Source organism: Antennarius striatus, chromosome 21, assembly GCF_040054535.1.
Source record: "Antennarius striatus isolate MH-2024 chromosome 21, ASM4005453v1, whole genome shotgun sequence".
NCBI lineage: Eukaryota > Metazoa > Chordata > Actinopteri > Lophiiformes > Antennariidae > Antennarius > Antennarius striatus.
Window position 1 is genome coordinate 14869509 of NC_090796.1, and position 13423 is coordinate 14882931.

A 13423-nucleotide genomic window follows, 5' to 3' on the forward strand; every position below is an offset into this window, starting at 1 on the left:
TGCATCTTAATTCAAATCTCACACAAACAATAATCAGCTGGCTGCCGTCTTCCTATTGGCTGGCCAGAGAGATAAACAGGGAAAACAGCTGCGATCGCGCCGTCATTAAATCCTGCATCCATGCATTTATTTATTGGCATTCGTGTTTGCAGGTCAACGCAGGACATTGGCTCGAGAGGCCATGTTGATGATGTCATCATCATTGTGTCCCGAGAACTGGAGGATTCGATGAAAGATGAAGCTTGAAAAGCAGAAAAGAGGCTGTTTCCAAACATTGTTTTGAATTTATGATGGATCGTGGCTGATTCATAAGCAGAGCATCCACTATCGTAACCATGACGATAAAGATTCCCCGATCCTAAGATTCCCTTCAAAAAGGTGGAGCTACCGCACTTTCTACAAAGCATGACCAGAACAAGTTGGATCATTATGAAAATAATGAAGAAACCTGTTTGACCACATGCTCAGCTAATGCTAATCAGCGTGCTACACCTGTTCAAGCATCAACATGCCTTCTGGGACGTATAGTCTCTACTTAGCTGTTATATGATCGGCCCCTATAGAGTCCCCAGGGGCGTGCGAGGAAATGAGCAGAGATGATGTAGTTGATGGAATATGCATCACCGCCAGGGAATTATCAACACGTCTGACATGAACCTTCATTTTTCACAGCACCATCAGAACTGATTGCATTAATCAGCGCGCTTAAGATAATGGTTAGCATTAAGATACAGCGTCGTCTCATCAACAGGGTTGCAGCGGAAGCGCTCTGGCAGGTTTTCTATCTGACATCCAGCCACTAGAGGCAGCAGTGATCACCCATCCAAACATCCATTTTCTTGTCTCTAGCCACTTTTTTTCCACCCAAAGGTGAAAAGCAGGATACACCCCGGACAGGAATTGAACCCAGAACCTTCTTGCAGTGCGGCAACAGCGCTATACCCACCGTGCAACCAGTTTGCAAACAATTTTGCCTTGAGGATCATAACGTATGAGGCGTGGACGTGGACGGACTCCTGTTTGGACGTCAACGGGACGGTTGAATGAACGAAGCTCTTCCATCTCCCTCTCCTGAAGCCATCATTAGTCTCTATCTCTAACAGTCACGCATGTGACAGTGAACGCATCGCAGTCGGAGCACGGAAAATCGTCCAGCTAACCTGTCCTCCATTCCTCCACATCCTCCATGTGGATAAATTGTGGTTGACAGGCTGATCGGTAGCCACATGTCCCTAACGCATACAAGCAGCCAATAAACATACAAACATGATTAAATGTCTGTGTCATGCTTAACCCGTGAGCTTATTGCCAAACTCATCAGATGCTGAAACATACATTCATCATAATTAGGGGTTTTAACTGCCAGCGCTTCTCTGCGGGTTCCTGCTCCCACATGGAAAGACTTGACAGCTTTACAGGAAATCGTTGCTAGCCAGGCGTGGCGTTTAATGTAAGTGGCGCTGACGGCACAAGGGCGTTTTCTAGATTGGCACTGTCCCGCTGCCGATCAAGCGTGAAGCCGGTGACACCCAATCTGCTGCCGCACCTGCTTCAGACGGGCAGCGGCGGGCCTCAGATACATACATGAAACGGTGCGTTCAATTCACGTCTTCACTCGTGTGCTTTCAACCATTTCCGACTGGTGAACATAAATCAATGTCTGCTTTATGCGGAGTGGGGCGCACATGAGATTTGGACAGTCGCTTCATTGGAAAAAAATAGTTTTGAAGCTCAGAGAGGTGTTTGGAATTTTGCGTCGGAGATATATGGGTCTTCTCTTAATTACCCATCAGCCTGCATATTTGTGCTCACAACCGCTGGTGTGTAGAACTCTAATGTTGTCCCATGATATATTCAAATTGAAGATGTTCGCGTGAGGAGATGAAAGTAAAAACACTACAATATACTTCAATAATCAAAAAGAAACTGCCGCTTCAACAGTGAACCGTACGACAAAGAAGAGTCCGATGTTTCAGAAAACAGGGATTCAAGTCACTGATATTATTGGGAATCATGAGATAAATGACTGAGGGCCCCTGGGGAGCCACCGGGCATGCACCTGTGCACCTACACAAACTGGAGCAGTTTGAAAGACTCCCAAATCCAAATGAAGGAATCAAGATGCAGAATTCATTTTGCATGATATAAAAACGTCAATCCTGCATCTCAGAGCCACTCAACTCTCCATCCTTGCAGAACAGGTAAGTTCCATTCAGGTGTGACCGAGGGACCCTGAACCACAGGTTGGGAAAACCCTGGTCTGTGGTACTGCGAAGCGTGCAGCTTAAAACAAATAGGATGCATGCAATATCATGCATGCATTCATAATATACATGCATGCAAGTGTGGAAGGACTGCGCACACACACACACACACACACACACACACACACACACACACACACACACACACACACACACACACACACACACACTGTTACAGTACTTCCTGTTAAAGTGGCAGCTGACTGTTCTGTTTCTGTCAGCAGCAGATGGAAGCTTCTCTCGAGGAAACTCTTCACTTACAAAAACTGACAGTATGACTGCTCTCACACTGCGTATCCACTCACGAACACCCCCCCCCTCATGAGCTCCTTATCCTGGTCTCCTCTATGTATACTCCACATCTGCCCCCTCCCACCCCCCATCCTCCCTGTAAAGTTTTAATTCCCCTCAGAGGACAGAATCAGAGTGACAGACGTACCTGTGCTGTCTGCCGTCATCCAGCCTGAACTCTGGCTGCTCCATCCGCCCCCCCCCCAGAACGTCTTTCCTGGGTTTTCACCTCCTCTCTCCTCTCTCAGCACCTGTAGGAGTTCTCATTCAGTCCTCCTTGTGAGAGTAAGGGGGAGGGAGGGCTATCGGCGTTTCTTTGGCGGCTCTGGATGTCTGCACACACGGAGTGTGTGTGTGTGTGTGTGTGTGTGTGTGTGTGTGTGTGTGTGTGTGTGTGTGTGTGTGTGTGTGTGTGTGTGTGTGTGTGTGTGTGTGTGTGTGTGTGTGTGTGTGATCTCCACAAATCTCTCTCTCTAACTCTTCCTCACCTTCGTCTCGTCTCCCCCACCTCTGCCAGCGTGTCACGGTGGAGGCATCGAGAAGCGAAGGTGAGGAGAGGGCATCAGAACGGGGATGGAGGTGTGTGTGTGTGTGTGTGTGTGTGTGTGTGTGTGTGTGTGTGTGTGTGTGTGTGTGTGTGTGTGTGTGTGTGTGTGTGTGTGTGTGTGTGTGTGTGTGTGTGCTCCTAGGCGAATAACCAGCCAGCCAATGTGTGTGTGTGTGTGTGTGTGTGTGTGTGAGCATATGTGAATAGACCCACTGTGTTCAGCTCCCTGTCGGTATCCCTTCAGGCTCCCCGCTGCTGGATGATGAAGAGGAGGAGAAGAAGAAGGAGTGATGCCTCGTCAGTGGAGGAGCACTAACACTTCAGCGTCTCCCTCCCCCTCCCCCCCCGTTTCCACCTCCTCCTCCGCCTCCCTTTTCCTCTCCCTCCTCGGGTGCAGGAGACACGACAGATCCATGGGATGTTAGGGGCAGCTGGAGGAGGAGTAGGAGGAGGAGAAGGAGGAAGAAGGGTCCGGCACACGTCTCAGCATCCTCTGAGCAAAAAAGTTTATCCCTCCTCAGGTCTAGTTTTCAGCACCTGTGGGTGACGGCTAGCTCCCCTCCCGGAGGAGGAAAAAGGATGAAAAAGGGAGGAAGAGGAGTCAGGATGCCCTCTTTGGCGTGTGGATCCAGATGTTGGGATGATGGGAGCGTCGGGAACGCGTAGAGGGCAGATGGTCTGGAGCCGGGAGGCGACGCACTAGCAGGTCCACATCCTGTTGCACTGATTCCTTTTTTTTTTTTTTTTTTTTTTAATTCCACCAGAGTTCCTCTCTCACCCTCACCGTTTGCTCTGCCACGCATCCGCCAACGTTGTCACACCAGTAATCCCTCTTTCCATTTCCTCTTTAACTCCATCTTTTCCTTATCTCTTTCTATCTCCTCTCACTCCATCACAGCAGGGGCTGCATGTGAGTCCTGATAATAATGGTGTGAGGATTTAGCCTGCCTCCCTTCCTCTCCTCCCTCTCACTCACTTCAGTGCAAAAAACCCTCCTCCTCCTCTTCTTCCTCCTCCTCTCCCAGCCTGTTTGTGCTCCCGTATACTCAGTATAATTCACCTTCAACCCATCACGTACCTTACCTTCCTTTCCTTAATTCACCTCAGTGTCTCGCTCCCTTTTTCCTGCCTTTTTTTCCCTTTATCAACTCTGCCAAAATGAGCCTCATAAATTTTTTTTTTCCAGTCAGGACCCCGGAGGCTCTGTCCGTTGTTTCTCAGTGTGAATCCATTTTTATGCAGTCGAAGAGCAAAACAAACATCCCGTTCTCTTTGGACTACACAAGCCAGAAGATGTGAAGCACAAATATTAAAAATGAACCTGATCCATCGGAAGAGGATTCCGACTATTTTCATCACTGAGGACTTGAAGCAACGACGTTAGAGGGACAGCAACATTCCAACAGGTTATCGTAGCTGCAGAATGTCCCTCAGCAGCAGCTGAATGTTCTTCTCTTTACTTTTTGATGTTCTCTTGTTGGACCTGGTTGGGTTACAACATCAGGAAGAAGTGTTGAGTTCTCAGAACCTGTTTAAAGCGTTTATTGTGACCCATGTTGACCAGGGGGGCACGTGACTTTAAATGGGAGGTGGTGGCGGTGGATGGTACGGTAAAAACAGATAATAAATGAACTAAACTTGATGTTTATGACCAAATTCATTCCTAACTGTAATCATTTCACAACATTAACCAAAGGATGATGGTGGACCGCTAAGAACACGCTAACTGTCTGGGTGATTTAGTTCAAAGGACTGGCTTGGATTTCAATTTGCATCATGGGAAATGTAGGATTTCTTTCCCCCAGTGTTGTAAAGCTGTAATAATCAAGTCTTCACATTACTTCATGTCTCATATTCAACAGTTGTGATAAATGAATCCCCGATTCCAAATTCATAAATGTGAAGGTTGACGGCGTTTCTCTCTTTGATTTCATTGCAAATAAATATCTGAGTTTCACAAAAAGATTTTTTATTTTTTTTGATGCAGAAACATTTTCAACAGTTTGACGACGCAGACGTGACATTAAAAAAATCCAACAACAATTTTCTTTATTTGAGTTAAATGGTTCCAAAGAATAAATCCCAACAGAAATCAATTAAAAACAAGTCCTTGAAATGACGTTCTCGTTTCTCGTCTGCGGTTATTTGCAGCTTTTAAAATGGAGTGAATCGACGATGAAAAGTCACAAACAAACCGACAGTCAGAACATTTATTCTGGATCATCGACAAGACAAACACTCGCCAGAGGAAGCCGAGAACAAACACAACAAACCGGAACGTGCTACACGCATACGAATGTGTGTCCCGGATCGAAGCGCCGCCAACGGACACAGTTGAGAAGTCATGACCGCAATCGTGTCGACATGCATAACACAAGCGTGTGTCTGCAGAGTGTGAGAGAGGAAGGTCTGATTGCCTCCTCCTCCTCCTCCTCCTCTTCTCCATCCCTTCACGGTTTGTTTGTGACAGAGAACCAAACAGTTTTGCTTCTTTCCTTTTTTTTTTTTTTTTTTTTTTTCCCCGCTGTGGGACAGGTGTAGTTTCAGAGAACGGTTAGCTTTAGCATCTCCTCCAGCAGAAACTGTTGTCTTCTCGTCTCACTATGCAGCTCGGTCAGGTGACGAGCCTTTTAACGCACGCTATAAATAAAGGCTAGTGTTAAAATAAGGTGTTTGAGATGTGAGCCGTGTGACTCAGGCGTCTATATTTGTAGGTGCAGAGTGGATACAGTCGAACCTCTGATGAATGGAAGCAGACGATAACGCGCAGATGTTCCAGAGGATCTCAGCAGCTGGATGAAGTAAAGCAGTCCGTGTGTGTGTGTTTCCGAAACCGGAATCCACAGATTAACTCTGATTTAGTCGGCGTGTTTGGCTTCTGGCACAAAGGAAATCATTCATTCCACAATTTGAAGTGTCATCTACCCAAAATATTTGGATCCGCGTTTGAACACATCCATCTTTTAGTAGATCTACAGCCTTTTTGGTGACGAGTCTGCTGGAGCCTATCCCAGCGTGCTATAAGGGAAAAAAATCAATCAATCAACCTTTATTTATATAGCGCTTAATCACATCATCAGACATTTCTAAGCGCTTTAACAGAAAAAGAAACCCAACAGAACCCTCCAGAGCAAGTATAAGCAACGGTGACAGGGGAAAAATGCCCTCATTGAGGAAGAAACTGCGGGCAGGACCCAGTCTCTGGAGGACGTCATCCACCTTGACCAGTTGAGTGGGCAAGGAAATATACAAGGGATAGAGACAGGGCAAGGCGGGGTACACCTCGGATGAGACGCCAGCTCATTACTGCAAAAGATAAACACCTAAGGACAATTTGGAACAATTTGGTTCTCCAAGGAGAACCTGGAGAGAATCCACGCAGACACGGGGAGAACACGAAAATACGAAAAGGAATCGAACCCAGAACCTTCTTGCTTGTGAGGCAACGGCGCTACCTGCTGCACCACTGTTCTACCCCCCACAATTAGAATCATCATCATTTATCAAGATCCACTCCCAACAGCGGATCATATCTTCTATCACACATCTTCCCCTCCAGTTATTTTATGACTAATTGACTAAAAGGGTCACAAAAAGACAAATAGAAGAGAATCATGAATCCGCTCCTTCACGCCCTGCTCTTCTATCAGTTTGATTCGATCCCGTCTGATAGCTCCAGCCTATCAGACGTAAATCTATCTAACAGAGGCGAACAATCGGACACCGTCCTAGCCGGAGGCGGCGGTTTCCGTGCCGCTCATTCGGTGCGATGCGTCACCCTGTTTGGTCTTTGCACCGTTGTTCAACTCTATAAATCTCATTAAAGCACATCCAGACTGGAGAAGATGCAAAGTTTGACTGCGTCCGTGAGCAACACGCCGCCACGTCAGCAGAGCTAAAACCAAGAGGTCACATGATCTCACCCTGCAGGCGGCAAAATCACTTTTTATCTATTCTTGGGTCAACTTATCTCCAAACGCTTCCTGCAAGTATTTCTGTTGATCAACTCCACCTCCACCCAGGCTCCACCCAGCACCCACCTGAGCACCGACCCCATCGTCCTGCGTGGATCTGGCTGCTATCATCACTCCCCAATCTCCCTCTCTGTGGAGGCTTAACTCTGAGCAGGGAGGTGATGAGGCGAGGCCCGGCATAAACCGTGCTGCTGCGCCGCGTCCTATCAATAATCTTACAATAATCTGAACACACATACAAAAATAACCCCAATAACCCCAAATTCATGTCAACCCACACTGGGCAACCACACAGCATGGGTGGACGCCCGGCCCGTCTTTGGCTGAAAAGACAGTTAATGATTCAGATCCATCTAAGAGTTGATAAAAGCTTCAGAAAGATGAAGGGCAGCGGCGGAGAGGGTCCACAAATAAAGACAAAGCATCAAAACCCTCCGAAGGGCTGCCTGATTATAAAACCCTCCATTTTAAAGGTGCAGTTGGTGTGTGTTTGTGTATGTATGTGTGTGAGGACAGACAACCAGAATGAACAGACAAAGGAGCGGCACAGGGTAAATAAACTCCATCAGCTCATATTGGAATGCGGCCATCGGGCTGAATGCAGATTTGTGATTAGCCCACATTTGGGATATTTTTGTCGCCTGGTGTGTCGCAACAGGACAGTTTGCCCCCCGGCGTGGGTTAAAATACAACGTCCTCAGGGGCGACTGGTGATGTCTCTAGCCCCCGGCCCGCACACCTTTCCCAGAATTCAGTCTGCCTGTCCAGATCTCCATCTCCTCCTCCTCCTCCTCCTCCTCCTCCTCGTTCTAAAGACACACTTTGAAATTAAAAATAGCTGGAGAGCAGAGCGACATGAAAAGTGTCAGATCCATAAATAAATTGGTTCTTTGTGCTCCTTGTTTGAGGCGAGCTGACATTTCAAAGCCTGCCAGGTATTAATACCATTTCTCACGAGACAAAGATTGTACGCGTGGGTGTGCATAAGTGTGTCTCCTTATGTGTGTATTCATGTATGTGTGTGTGTGTGTGTGTGTGTGTGTGTGTGCAACCACGTGTGTGTCGGCGCATGCTCTCAGATCTTGCCATTATGTTCCTCTACCTGACATTCTGACACCGTCAAATTACTGTTTCGCTCTTGCTTTCATTTTAAACGTGTTTCAAGTTAAGGTGGTGTTAGCACCCCCCAAAATTGATATTAGCCCCACACACCCCCAAATGGAAGAGGACGTCTTTGTCTTTTTTTTTGTCAGTTCTAATGTTCTTAGCAGATCCTGACGGTAAAACTTGGAGTCGGAGTCAGAGAAAGGATCTGAAGATGATTCTTCTGACTGAGGAGGACACAGGTTCTACCAGTTAAAGCTGCTCATTCAATAAAACAATCAATAAAATCAGTCATTTATTCATATCAGAGCATCTTTATTTGTGTTTGTAAATTCATTGATGTTTGACTCTTGGGTTTTGCTGCCAACCGTCTTTATGTGACTTTTGAAACACACACACACACACACACACACACACACACACACAATCACACACACACACACACTGTACTAGAATCTGATCGGAATTTTCTACTTCTGTCAGGTAAAATTTAGATTTCATGACAGCTGCTCTAATTAATCTCCAGCTGTTATCATCTTGTGATCAATATCTGTTATCACCTGGTGATCAATAGCTTGGCAGCATCTGTAAACCACGTTTCAGTTAAAGGATGATGAGGAAGATTGTTTGTGACACCTGGTGAACAGTGTCTTCAGTATTTGTAGGCTCACTGCTGATGGAGTCCACCAGCGGTCCTGGTCACATTATCACTACTGCAGCGCCCCCCAGTGGTCAATCACCGACAGCACGAGTGGAGGCTGGGGCAACGGTTTTAATGAACGGTTTCACGTCATGGCTGTGACGTCAGACAAATCCAATCACAATGCCTAACGTTCTAGAACATATTCTACATTCAAAGTGAGATGAAACATCATATGAAATATAAAATCATGAACTCATCATGAATCATACGAAAGATGATCTCTTTTTACATCGGGGGGAAAAACATGCATGAGTTCCGTCGATTAAAATTATTGTGATAGTCACAGCCGGAAATTATTGTCAATCTAACGTCTAACTTTATTTAAAATTTTGTATTAATTTAATTTAATTTAATTTAATTTAATTTAATTTAATTTAATTTAATTTAATTTAATTTAATTTTTAATTTTAAATTTTAAAAAAAAATTTGGAGGTGGGAGGAAGCCGGAGAACCCGGAGAAAACCCATGCAAACACAGGAAGAACATTCAAACACAGCGTAGAACGGGACTCAAGACTTCATTTATTAATTTATCAGCCAAACACAGGGGTTGATCTGTCTCTTCAGACAACTCATCAGAGTCTCGACCACCATTTCGTAAATTAAAGTCTTCCTGGTCAGCAGCAGGAGTTGCACTGTCTTTTTGTTGCCCCTCTGCTGACACAACTTTTTGCGGACAGCTTTGGCGGTCCTTTTGGCGCTGGTCGTCTCCAGTGGGATGTTCCACTCTTGGATTTTGTTGACAAGCATCTCTGTCAGCGATTTGCTGATGTCCAAGATGTCCGCTTTAGGGATGGCTTCATGTTTGAAAATCTTGCAAACAACGGCAGTCGCGATGCGATAACACTGATTTTTCAGGTCTTCAGGTGACGGTACCTTGACCTCGATGGTCTCTGTTGGCGATTCCATCTCCTCTGCTGTGCTTTGCTTGTGCATACACCAGAGTCTTCTTTTGCTTTGAAAACACGTCAAAGAAAAATACGGCAGTTTTACATCAGAGACTTTTCTTTGTGAAGTCACTGTCACCCGTGATCTCTCTTCGACCTGCAAAAGATGTTGAAAAGATAACTGACGACCCAAACAAACGGGTTGGTCTTTATCTTCAGATAACCCATCATGGTCTCGATGACCATTCCGTAAATTAAACTCCTCGTGGTCAGCAGCAGTAGTTGTACTGTCCCTTTGCTGCCCATGTTTTTGCTCAACTTTTTCTGGACAGCTTTGGCGATCTTTTGGGCGTGCACAACATTTATCTTCAGAACGATGCTCGACTCTTGGATTTTGGCGACGAGCAACTCGGTCAGCAATTCGATGATGTCCAAGATGTCTGGGATAGGAACGGCTTCATGTTTGAAAATCTTGCAAATGAACAAATTCAAAATGCAATAACAATGATTTTTCAAGTGTTCGGGTGGCAGCGCAGTGAGAACTTTGCTGGTTTCTCCTCCTTCTCTGCAGACTACCGCCTCATGACTGACCTCAATAATCTTTTTTGGCAATTTCATGCCCAGGCATCTCCAGCATTTTTCTCGCTTGTGCATACATGAGACTGAGACATGAGAGCGTTCTTGTACTTATTCATACACTAACACTTCAAAGACATCAAAGTAAAAAAAATGAGTCAATGTAACGCGTAACATCAAAGACATCAAAGCCAGTCATTTTATTGAGGCACTTGACACAAGCTATGGAATATTACAAATATAATACGACAGATTTAAGGTATTATTCACATTCTTGCATCTGTAAACATGATAGTACATTCAAGACAGTTAATTCACATTTTACAGCCGCCCCCCCACCCGCTGGAGAGACCTTGCTGGGAAGGGGAAACGGAACATGACTGCTGTACAAAAACGGTGGAGTATCCTGATTTGATGAATATAGTGCGTTCGGACACACTTCTGCTTGCTTTGGCTTCACTCTCTAGGATGCAGGTTTTCATGTCCTAACTGGATGGGTTTCACATGTGTTAGTACATGCTTGTGGTAAAACATGAGGAGAAAAACTCGACAGGTGGGTGGCGGTGGCGGTGGATAAGGCTGCTGGGCTCGCCGCTCACCGACTGACGGAGAAAGAGCTCCAATGCTACAGATCGAGTGTCGAAAGCTTCTCCCCAATGCTGTCCTCTGGCAAAATGGAGAGAGGGTGGGGGGGGGGGGGGGCGTCGCTAAACCAAGCATCAACACCAACAGCTGGTGCTCATGTCTGTGAGGGTGGGGGTCAGTAAGGCTGTAGTAAAAGGAACACTCCACCCAAACCCCGGAGCATCACATGCTTCTAATGGGTTCGTCCAAACGCTATAAAACATCATGACGCAGCAGTAAGACCGAAAGGTCAGAGGTTAAAAGAACCTGAGGAGGAGTTTTTACTAGAAAACATACATTTTACTCACTCTGGGTTTTTTCATAGGCAGAATTAGAGTCCTGGTTGCAACTGACAGGGTGGGTGTATGGAGAGGAGGAGGAAGAGGAGGAAGAGGCTCAACAGCCGGGATACGAGCCTGCAGTCCATATCCCTCAAGAACAAACATGTGATGCTTGGTGTAGCGGACGCCAGCGGCAATGTGCAGGGCGGCGGTCCTGATGCGACAACAAAGTCTCCTCGTTCAGACACACGTTTAAAAAGAACACTTTAACACCCAGGTGAACGTTAGCCCGTCCCATTTTGGGGGGTGAGACTCTCCCAGGGGCAGATGATCTCCTTTGCTCCCACTCCTCCCCGTGAAGACGCCCTGTTCTCCTCATCCTCGTCCTCAGACTCTATGGGGTAGATGCGGCACTCTGGAGGGATGTCAACTTTGATCTGGAAAAAACTTTGCAGGGAAGACAAATTTAATTCAGGGTATCTGGGAGGAATCAGGACTGTGATTCCAAACGTAGAAATGAAATTCAAACATTATCCTTGTTGTGGTGTCGTGTTTCTGCCGCTGATGGCGTTACACCAAACGTTCTCTTACTTTTAGCTCTGCTTTGGTCTCCACCAAGGCTAATAATTCTTCACAAAGTTGTAAATCAAAACAAAATGCTTAATGGTGCTAAAACAGTTGGATTTAATCACCCGACCTTTTTTATTTATTTATGTATTTATTTTAAATAAAATTTTTTTATTTTTTTTTTAATTAAAAAAAAATTTTTTTAAATAAAAATTATTTTTTTAATTTTTTTTAAATAAAATAAAATAAATAAAAAACAGTTGGGTGACTAAATCTACTGTTTTCTCCTTTTCCGTACCGCTTCCTTTCCTTCCGCGGGTCACGGGGGTTGCTGGAGCCCATCCCACTTTTTGATTCACTTCTAATACAGGACCGGATCAATAATAATGACCTCACTCACTTGGCGATCCGCCTGGGGGGCGCCTGGCTGGGCTGATCCGGGCTGAGGGGCTGGATGCGACTGCTTGTCCCGGCGGCTGATTGGCATTTGGGCGACAGGCTGGCAAACACGGAGGGAGGGGTGCAGCCACGCCTCAGCAGGCGGCGCAGCGACAGCGCCACGCGAGACTTGGACACGTTTCCGCTCGCCGGCGCTCGAGCAGCGGCGGGGTTCCCCTCGCCCTCCCCCAGGCCCGCCTCCGCTCGCCGCTCGGAGACGGATGTGCTCTCCAAGGCCACACTGATGGGGGACGGACAAGCCGGGGTTTGCGCCAGGAAGGGGAGGGAGGGCGAGGTGTTGGCAGAGGGGAAGTCAGAGATGCCAGAGTAGACGGCGAGGTGGGGGACGGGCGTGGTGAAGCGGCACAGCTGTGAGGTCAAAGGGCAACAGACACAAGTCAGAGGGCAGGAGGGGGGGGTTCCAGCTGCTGGTTCCCTCCATGCTGGACATGAACCGCCTGTCATCACAGGTCATGAACCAAACCCCCCCCTCGAAACACACCTTCAAAAATACCTTTCAGGGAACCCACAGAGGCTTTAATCCAGTTATTGTTTGTCAGACATGGATGAATTTTATCAACCCATGAGGAAAAAATTCAACTTTCATTTCATTAACATACCTGAAGGCCGGTAGCTCGCCAAGCTAACGTGTTAAACACCATACAGAGAATTATTACTCTTTATAATACACAAATACTTCCATCAAAAGATCATTTCCCCATTTGTGTGGACAATGAAGTGTGATTTAATCTTTTTTAATCATCCTCATGATGTGTTAATTGTGATAATATACAGTATTTTCTGGACTATAAGACGCACCTTCAATGAATGGCCCATTTTAAACCTTTTTCCATATATAAGGCACACTGGATTATAAGGTGCATTATTGGTTTTTGAGAAAATTGAGAGTTTTTAGGTGCGTCTTATAGTGCGGAAAATACTGTACTTTAATGCCCTTTGATGGTTTGTGCAACTTAAAAAAAAATCAGTAAATAAACAATTAATAAAGACAGAAACTGCTTCTTATTATAGTCAATAATCAATAATCAGATCAGCAGTTTAAAACAGTATGAGAAAGAAAAACGTGATGACATGAAAACATGAGTGAAAAGACGAACACATGAGGCGGTCAGCGGGTTTTTATTAGCTCACACACACATCAGCCCGC

At 45.9% G+C, this 13423-nt stretch overlaps 1 protein-coding gene across 1 annotated transcript; it reads right to left on the reverse strand.

Moving 5' to 3' along the window:
• Positions 1 to 10541: 10541 nt before the first annotated feature.
• On the reverse strand, positions 10542 to 13316 carry LOC137588018 (regulator of G-protein signaling 9-like). The gene is made up of 2 exons (XM_068304724.1): positions 12218 to 13316; positions 10542 to 11697 (listed from the first exon to the last, which is right to left on the reverse strand). Exons 1-2 carry the CDS (start codon positions 12718 to 12720, stop codon positions 11535 to 11537), a joined length of 666 nt encoding a protein of 221 aa, XP_068160825.1. The 5' UTR covers positions 12721 to 13316; the 3' UTR covers positions 10542 to 11534.
• Between the last annotated feature and the right edge of the window lie 107 nt (positions 13317 to 13423).